Genomic DNA, 9985 nt, shown 5'->3' on the forward strand with positions numbered 1-9985 from the left:
GCCTAATTTCTTCTATTACTCCATCTTTTGACAACATTAAAAATATTGGGGTTAAAAAAATGATACTAAAAATTTTGGACCATAACAATTTCTAAAATTTTAATCAGATATAGATTGAATTTTTTTAATCATGGAAAATTAATTTTCACCAAAAATATATTTTAATTAATTTTTAAATTTTTTAAAAATATGATTTTTGTTTGATAAGTTTTAAAAAATATTAAATCATTCAAAAATTTTGAAATTTTATATGTTGATAGAATTCATATCCTATTTTCATAGAAAAATAATTTTAATAAAAAATTTCATACAGAATATTCAAAGAAAATTATTTTTGCATCAATCATAAAATAAAATAAGAAAAATAATTTCTTGATTGACTATTAAAAAAATATAAGTAATCAAAATTAATTTTGAAACTCAAAATAAATTTATACCTACTGAATTTATCAAATATTTTTTAAAATAAACCATTTTGATATTTTTCTAATTTGGTCATTGAAATTTTGATAATTATATTGTAGTCATCTATATCCTAATCCTTGTCGAAATTTTATTCCTTAGTTTTTTAATATGATATTCAGATTATGTGAACCAATGAAAAGTTTTTCTTATTCTAATTTTTGAATTTTATTTGTTCCCTTAATTTTGCATTTTTCATCTTTTACTTTTTTTAGTTCATTTTTAGAACATGAATTTTCAATTCAATTTTTTAATTCTTTTTTAACTTGTTTTAATTTTATACATTTATTTCTAATTTTACATAATGATCTAGAAAGTATTTTAATTGCATCATATAATTAATCAGAGGGTAGGTTATGTACCTCACTTATTGCTTTGGATTTGTTGGTTGAGGCTCCCCAGTATTATTGCTTTCATCGTTGAATCCTACTTCTGATTCTTTTTCTTGCGCGTTGTTATCCGCGCAAGCCCAACATTTTGCTCTAACTCCATGTCTTCTAAAGAATCATCCTAAGTTGCTCTCAGATTCTTATGTTTGGTCTTTGACTTTTCTTTCTTTTTTTTTTTTTGGGCTTCTACTTGAGTTTAGGATAGTTGTCCTTGATGTGACCTTCTTCATCATAGTTGAAGCATCTTAGTTTTCTTTTCTCCTCTCTTCTTAGTAGTCTTGAGGTATGTTTCTTATCAAAGTTATTAGTTTAAAAAAAAATTCATTTTACTAGATATGCTTTTTCATCCATCTCCAAGGATATATCCAAATTCAAGTCACCCTTCTTAACTTGCAGAGCGATGTTATTGTTGGGTAGTTTTGTGTCTTTAAATCCTGCACATCGAGATTTATTAATGTAATTCTAAGGTCGAAAATAATTCTTATAGTGTACTTACCGAGATGTAAGAGTATCTCGATTTGTAACTATCTATTTGAGGTTGTTGAGACTTGTGATTATTTCTTTAAGCTTCGCATGTAGTTGTGTCACCTTTTCTTCCTTTTCTAATTGGAGATAAGTTAGTTGATTCCTCAGCAAGTCCCTTCTAGATAACTTTATTTCTGAGGTCCCCTTGTGAAGTTCTAGGAACTTTTCCTAGAGGTCTTTTGTCAAGTTGTAGTGGTCTATCCAATTGAGTTCCTGTATAAGTAACACATTAAAGAGATGGAATTCTGCCTTACAATTGGCTGTGAATTTGTCTTGTTACTTTTTGGTCTATTGTAGTTCATCGAGTGCTTCTCCATCCTTGTTCCTGGGCACTTCGAAATCATTTTTAATATACAGCATTATTTCAAAATTTATTTTGAAAAATATCTCCATTTTTCTCTTCCAGATGGTGAATTCGCCATCGTACGACCATTCCTCCCAATCTAGTTGCTTCATTGACGGTTAATCCTTCTGAGCAGTCCAGTTCTGATACTAATTGTTGGTGCAACTGAGGATATTCATGGATTGCTAGAGGGAGGGGTTAATGGTGACTTGCAATAAAAGTGACCTCTTTCTCTTACTAATGTTTTTAGCAATGACACACTAATTAAAATATAAATCTAACATGAAATAATACATGAGGTAAGAGATTTACTTGATTATAACTCTTGGATTATTAGTCCAAGACTATGAAAGTACTCGTCAAAATCTCCTCATCGAAAAAAATCTCGAGGTGGAGAAACCTCGTACAACGGTTAAGAGCAAAATAATTAAAACAGAATAAACGAAACAATTAAAATCAAGTGTGAATATTATTCTTTGAGCTTCAATTTATTTATAGCTTTTTCTTCAATCTGATCATTGTGTTGACGTAGCAATTTCGGACGCCTAGATTCGTTGAACCCAATCCACTCTCGCAACGGTCCACCAATGGGTCTGGATGACTCCTCGCGATCCGAGCGCCTAAAATTGATCCTGGCGTTTGGATTCAGCTGACGTGGACTCTATCCTCATCCGTCTCGATAATGACTTGCGCTAACTTGGAATGGGTATCTGGGTGCCCGGAATGGATCCGGGCACCTAGACTTCGAGGCGCCTGGAAAGGCTCTGGGCGCCTATACTCCGGGGCTCCTAGACTAGATCCGGGCGCGTGGAATGGTCAACTTTGTGTTGACCATTTTCCTCCTATGTTATTCATTCTGCCTTGGTCGCCTTGCACAATCTTCTTTCCAGCTTGTCGTCTCTCAGATGCACCAAGCCCTTTCGGCTCACTCCTGTGCGTCCTTTTTACTCCGCCGGAGTACTCTTCCGCAGTTTCTCATACCTTGGATGCACCAAGTCTATCGACTCCTTTCCTGTGCCATTCTTCTTACTTGCTTGCGTCTTCTACCAAGGTTCACTATCTGGATATTAAGTGTAATCTCCTAAGTCTATGCACACTTAGACATACATGTCAAATACAACCAGGACCTAATTTCAGACTTATTTGACCACACATTAAAATTCCACTGGGGTATTAACATATTCTATTTCTAAAGTTTAAATTCTATGATTAAAATTTAAATTTTTATACTCATTTAACCTACTTAAATTACATAAGTTAAGTTGGTTACCAAAATCTTCATTAAAAAGTTAATAAAAATACCTCTTCCATGCTCTTTTATTTCTCCATTATATACTTACTCTAATGCATATATTTATTTTTAATACATCTAATTTGGATAAGTTCATTTTTTTCTCTCTCACTTTAGTTAATTTATAAATTTCTCTTTTTCCTTTCTTTTATATCTATCTTTTGATTAACCTTTTAAAAGTTTCATTCGTAACTTCATTCACTGCTTTTTTATTCTCTTTTTTAACTATTATATATATTTTAAGTTTTTCTCGTTCTTACAAATATATAATTCCTTATAGGCTACTTATTTTTCCTTCACTTTCTCTTGTATTTTCTCATTTCACCACTAAGATTTCTTATTTAGTGGTGTACGTTGTCCTTTTGACTTATCGAATATACTCTTGATTACTATTTTTAACTTTGATATCATCTTATCCCATGTTATATTAGAATCACCTTATATTTAACTAATACATTTACTTCTACCTTTTTTTAAAACATATTTGGTTTCTCATCCTTTAACTTTCACAATTTAATTCTAAGAGTCATGTATATTTTCTTTCTATTGATACTATGCTCGAAGCATATATCCAACATTACTAACCTATGTTGGATAGTTAAGTATTCTTCAAGAATGACCTTACAGTCTTTATAAATTCTTTTATTTCTTTTCCTAACTATAAGAAAGTCAATTTACGATTTATTATTCTCACTTTTGAATGTGACCAATTTTTTTTTCTTAAAAAACGTATTATCTAGTATAAGGTCATATATTATCACAAAATTCAATATAATTTTTCCTTCTTCATTTCTTGTTCCAAATTCATAATCCTCATGCACTCTCTCATATTTCTTATTTTTCACTCTGACATGTTCATTTATATCATCTCCTATTAAAATCATTTTATTTGATAGTTCTAAAATCTTAAATATTTTGTAATAAAGTGCATATATGCTAATTACATTCATATTTTTTTCTACTACTATCTTGAGAGTTATAATTCTATATGCACAATAGAAATTTTGAAGCGAAATCAACATATCATACACACAACGCTAACACAAATGATCATTTTACTTGATTTACCATCTCCTTTGAAGAGACTACGTCCAAGAGTAATTTAGAGTTCTATTACCTCTATTGATTTTCTTCTTCTCGAGCTAAATTCGAAGACGAAGAAACCTTCTATAGTAATATTACAACACAATATAAAAAGAGATAAAATAGAAGAAATTACCATGATTTTTATAGGGATGTTGGCTTCTTCTTCAAATGCTTGCACCAAAAAAGAGGTTGAGTTCAAAAACTTAGAAATAAAATATTCATCACATTTGAAATATGAACCTTATCTTGTTATTTCTCTTTTGAGTGTTTTACTATTGTATCACTCACTCGTAGGATATATTTATTTAATATACGTAAGATCAATTAAATAAATAATAATTAAAAAATTATTAAATTAAATGAATAAATTTAAAATATATTTAACAAAGATTATAAAATTTTTTATAAATAATATTCATTAATAATATTTTCAAATAAAATTTATAAATTATATTTATCAAAGAACCTTTCAAAAGGAATAAATAATTTTGTTATATTAAGTTTACTAACTAACTAACTAAATTTAAAATTTTAAAAATTTTAAACAATCAAATAAATTTAAATTTTGAATTAGATAACATCTAAACTAACTAATTATGGTTGCTTGAATAAGCTCAAATTAATTATTAAAAAAATAAATTAAATTTGAATAACTATTTTAATAATTTGATTCATTTTAAGTTGAGCGGTTTGATTTGATTTAACTTGATTAACTTATCAATCAAACGACATAAAGTTTAAACCTTCATGGCTATATTCTTACAATCGAGTTTATCAGTAGGATGAGATCGGCACATGATAGACCATGACATGAGTTTATGAGTTTATTTGAAGAAGTCCATCATCTTCTTTGGTGTTCTATATTTTTTTTTTCGAATTTCTTCGATCACTTAGATTTATTGGGATCATCTTTTATAATAATTATTATTATATAAAAAACATATTAAATTGATTTTCTTATTTAGAAAATAGAATTAATACCACAAAGCTCCCTTTGAAATTTTGGAAAAAAAAATGCATCATTTTTCAAAATTGGAAAAGTTCATTCTAAAATGCACCAATTTGTCAACAAACATATTTGTACGCTTTGCCCACCGATAGTTAACTCGCTACCGCATGCGGACACGTTCAGTCACCTGCCACGATTTCGTCCAGCTACATCACCAGCCCCATACAATAATTATTAAGATAAATTTCCGTTTAATAAAAATTTACATATTTTCACAATTACCCACTTATAATTCATTATTATCATTTCACCTGATAATTTTTGTTAATTTCCCATCTCGAGAGGAGATGAATCTACGAGACTCATGAAAATATGCAATAAACCAATTACAAAATTATAAGAATATTTTTTAAAATAATTAGACTCTGAGGGTTTAAATTAACATTTCTCAATAATTCATTTCTGTTCCGTAGGGTGGGAGTCACTGCCAGCGTCCGCATAGTGTTTCGGATGCGGTTGGTGAACATCGTAGCCACTGCATACTATAAATCAAGCCATTCCACACACTTCTTAGAGTCACCTACTCTTCCACAAGGAGAAAGCTCTAGCGGACGAGGAGGAAGAAGAGATCGATCGAAGGAGGGATGGCGTCGAAGAGCAAGATTCTAGTGATCGGCGCCACCGGATACATCGGCAAGCACATCGTTCTCGCCAGCGCCCGCCAAGGCCACCCCACCTTCGCCCTCGTACGTGCCACCGCTGGCGCCGACCAGCCCCCTGCCAAGGCCAAGCTCCTCCAAGACTTCCAGGCCGCCGGCGTCACGCTCCTCCACGTACAGTATTCATTGCTTGCTTATTTATCTGCAATTTTACACAATTTTAGTTTCAGAAAACTTCAATTTGTTTGCCCTAACATTCAATTTTCTCCATCGAATCCTTCCTTTTTGTCAAATTAAAACAGGGGGATCTGTACGACCACGGGAGCCTGGTGAGCGCCATTAAGCAAGTCGACGTCGTTATCTCCACCGTCGGCTTTTTGCAGTTCAAGGATCAAACGAAGATCATCGACGCCATCAAAGATTCCGGCGCCGACATCAAGGTCTGTGATCTTCCTCCCACAAATTGCAATCTAGCCACCCAACTTATGCACTCGAAACCAATTGTTGAATTTGCAGAGGTTTTTACCTTCCGAATTCGGCAACGACGTCGATCGAACGAACGCCGTAGAGCCGGCCAAGTCAATGTTCGATATCAAGGTACAGATCCGCAGGGCCGTAGAGGCTTCAGGGATCCCTTACACTTACGTGTCCAGCAATTTCTTCGCCGGGTACTTCCTCCCAACGCTTGGCCAGACTGGAGTTACCGGTCTTCCTACCGACAAAGTCGTCATTTTGGGCGATGGGGACGTCAAAGGTAACTCATCAATCTAATGTAAATGTAAAATCATTATTATTTCAGTATTTAATTGTGATTTTCTATCTCGTTTTTTCCCCAATTCAACAGCTGTGTTTGTCGATGAAGATGACATCGGAACATACACTGTGAAAGCAGTGGACGATCCCAGAACATCGAACAAGGTTCTGTATCTGAGACCACCAGGCAACATCCTATCGCACAACGAGCTCGTTTCTCTTTGGGAAAAGAAAGTTGGCAAGACCTTCGAGCGGGTCTATGTTTCTGAAGAAGAAGTTCTGAAGAAGATCCAAGGTTCTACTTGACAAACAAAAAAAAAACTCTTCTTTTTGCCTTATGATTTAATTGATCGTTCGATCGTTGTTAACCCTTTTCTCTTTCAGAATCTCCTGTTCCATTGAACGTGATTTATGCAATTAATCACTCGGTCTTCGTCAAGGGCGATCACACCAACTTCGAGATCGAACCATCATTCGGCGTGGAGGCCTCGGAACTGTACCCCGATGTCAAATATACTTCTGTGGATGAATACCTGAATCGTTTTCTGTAAGAGCAAGTAGAAGATTGTCGCTTTTCAGTACTTATGGTTGCAAATAAATCGTATGTTCATGTTTGTTATCTGCGTGAAGTCCATGGTAGTGTAGTCTCTCTTTGTCCTTGTAACTGCTCGTTAGAGCTCCATTGCTACCGTACCATCGGTTTTGTTGTTGGCCTTGTCATTGACAGAAATCCCCTATCGTAGTACTCTTGTTTTTTCATACTTCTATCAAATGGCTGCACTGCATATCTATTTAGAGTCAAAAGATTGACTATCTTTTATCAAATTTTGAAATCCTTCAGGAGGAGGATGATGATCGAGTTAAATTAGAAAATATATATTTTAATATGTTATAAGTAGCTATAGTGCAGTGACTATATATAATTGCTAAAACAAAGATATTTTCAATACAAAAAATATAATAAAATACCCTTATAATTATTTTTTTAAAAGGGTAGTTCTTTGATTTTTGGACATCAAGAATCTTGTGTCACTTTACTTATTCTGAGTCAAGTATGATACAGACTCAATAGACCTGTTTAACTACGAGTCAGATCGAACATGGCACATTTTATTAGGATTTATTTCTTGCACCCTGACGAAGAACAACCATCCAGAAGATTTTAATAATTTTATATTATATAATAAATAGAATAATATACTTGGTAGAGACTCTCTCTACTTTCTTCACCTACCATATATTTTCTTAAGTTCTCGGTCAAATTTTCAGTTGATCGGTTCAAACTATATATATCTTTATTGAATTTAATAATATTTAGCTTTTTAAAAAAATTTAAATGTTAAACTCTCTGCAATTTAATAATTATAGCAATTAGACACGTCAATATTATTATTATTATTATTATAATAAAAGGTGGAAGAAGTTGTCTTCTGCTACAATTCTTTTGATATGTCATGATCAATCATCAATATCACATTTTATTATTAAGTTGAGCACAGAAATTCCACCGTATGTTACTAGAAGCTGAATCAATTATATTGGTGTCACTTTTGTTCGTTTATTTATATTTTTGTTGCAACAAGTAACAAAGAAAGATTATATATATATACACAGAACTGATATTATGCGCGATCCCATGCACGACACAGTCGACCCCCGTCGCTTTCAGCCATCCTTGCCGTGCTGTCCGATCACCGCCGGCCGCCAGATCGGACGACGACGGTCCTTCCCCAGCCAGTCTCCGACTGCAATTTGGCCGGAATCTGATCGCGATTTAGCTGGAATCCGATCGTGATTTGGTCGAAAACGGCGCGTGCCACTGTCGGTCGCGTTTCGGCCAAATTGCGCTGGATTCTTGCTGGAATCCGACACCGGCCGACGTGCCGATGAGTGGCGCGTCGATAGAGCCCTGTCTGGCGGTCGACGGTGGCTGGACGGCGAGGTGAGGGTGGCCGGAAGTGGGGGTGGGGCGAAACACTGTGCATTCCCACATTTGGATGATCAGATCAAATCTGACTCGTGATCGGGTGATGAACAATGGATCGCGAGTTGCGTACGACGGAGTCACACAGAATATCAAAATCATATATATATATATATATATATATATATATATATATATATATAATATATAAAAAGAAATGCTATCCCGCGCGACACTCCCATCCGCGACCCATGCACGACACCCTCGACCCCCAGCCACTGCCATCGCCGTCGCCACGTCGTTCGACCACCGGAGACCGCTGACCCGGGCCCAATCGACGGCCCACTTGCCGGCGCACCATCCGGCACCGGATTCCGACCACTATCCGGCCAGAATCCTGTGCCGGATGGTGCGCCGGTGAGTGGGCCGTCGATCGGACCCGAGCCGGCGATCGGCGGTGGTCGGACGACGCGCCGTGGGAGGCTGGAAGCGACGGGGTCGGGAGGCGTGTTTACTGTACATTCCCAATTTTGGACGGTCCGATGGGCTCGCGATCGCGTGATGGACAATGATCCCGCTATCGCACACGCGCGCGTAGGAACCCGACACAGTATAATAAAACTATATATATATATATAAACAGTTATGCACCAAAATAGTTATCCCTCTCCCTAACTATAATAAAGTTTATTTCTCTCTCTAACTATAAAATCAATTTATAATTTATTATTTTTATTTTTGAACATGATGAAATATTTTTTTAAAAAATATATTATCTAGTATAAGATGATATGCTATTATAAAATATAAAATAGTTTTTTCTTCTTTATTTTTTAATCCAAACTCATAATTCTAGCTCATATTACTTGTTTTTCACTCAGATATGTCCATTTAGATCACCTTCTATTATAGTCATTTCATTTGACAAAATATTTTATAATATTTTATCTAGATCTTTTCAAAATCTTGATTTAATATCTTCATTTAATCCTACTTGAAGTGCATATATGTTAATTACATTCATAATTTCTTTCTCCACTACTATCTTAAGAATTATAATTCTATTCCCCTTTCTAAAACTACTTCTACAACTTTATCCTTTAATAAATTATTTATAATAATACTTACTCTATTTCTTATTTTATTTTTTTGTGTATTATAATTTAAAATCTGAGTTCTCTATCATTTTTGTCTTCTCGCCTACTCATTTTATCTCTTGATTTTGAAGCGACATCTCTTTGATTTTTTTTTTTTCCAAAAGAACACTTAGGACCTTACAAGTTAGAAGAGGGGATGAATAATTTTAATTATTTCGTCGTTGAGAATGTGCAATGGAAATTTTGAAGCGAAACAAACACAGCACACACACAATACTAACACAGATAATTTTACTTGGTTCACCGCCTCTCTTGAAGTGACTAAGTCTAAGACTAACCTAGCGTTTTAACACCTTTATTGATTTTCTTCTTCTCGAACTAAATCCGAAGACGGAGAAGTCTTCTATATCAATATTACAACACAATATAAAAAGAGATAAAATAAGAATAAGTTACCATGATTTTTAAAGGGATGTTAACTGCTTCATCAAATTGCTTGCACCAAGA

General features: G+C 34.1%; 1 protein-coding gene across 1 annotated transcript; it reads left to right on the top strand.

The window, feature by feature from the left end:
- Positions 1-5628: 5628 nt before the first annotated feature.
- On the top strand, positions 5629-7165 carry LOC141833490 (phenylcoumaran benzylic ether reductase Pyrc5-like). Its single transcript, XM_074720949.1, has 5 exons — positions 5629-5878; positions 6007-6144; positions 6221-6458; positions 6549-6752; positions 6842-7165. The coding sequence occupies exons 1-5, from the start codon at positions 5690-5692 to the stop codon at positions 7006-7008; spliced, it is 936 nt and encodes a 311-aa protein (XP_074577050.1). The 5' UTR covers positions 5629-5689; the 3' UTR covers positions 7009-7165.
- Positions 7166-9985: the final 2820 nt, after the last annotated feature.

The sequence above is a fragment of the Curcuma longa genome, chromosome 8 (genome assembly GCF_044706935.1).
Source record: "Curcuma longa cultivar G26 ecotype Majalengka, Jawa Barat chromosome 8, ITB_CL_G26_1.1, whole genome shotgun sequence".
Lineage (NCBI taxonomy): Eukaryota > Viridiplantae > Streptophyta > Magnoliopsida > Zingiberales > Zingiberaceae > Curcuma > Curcuma longa.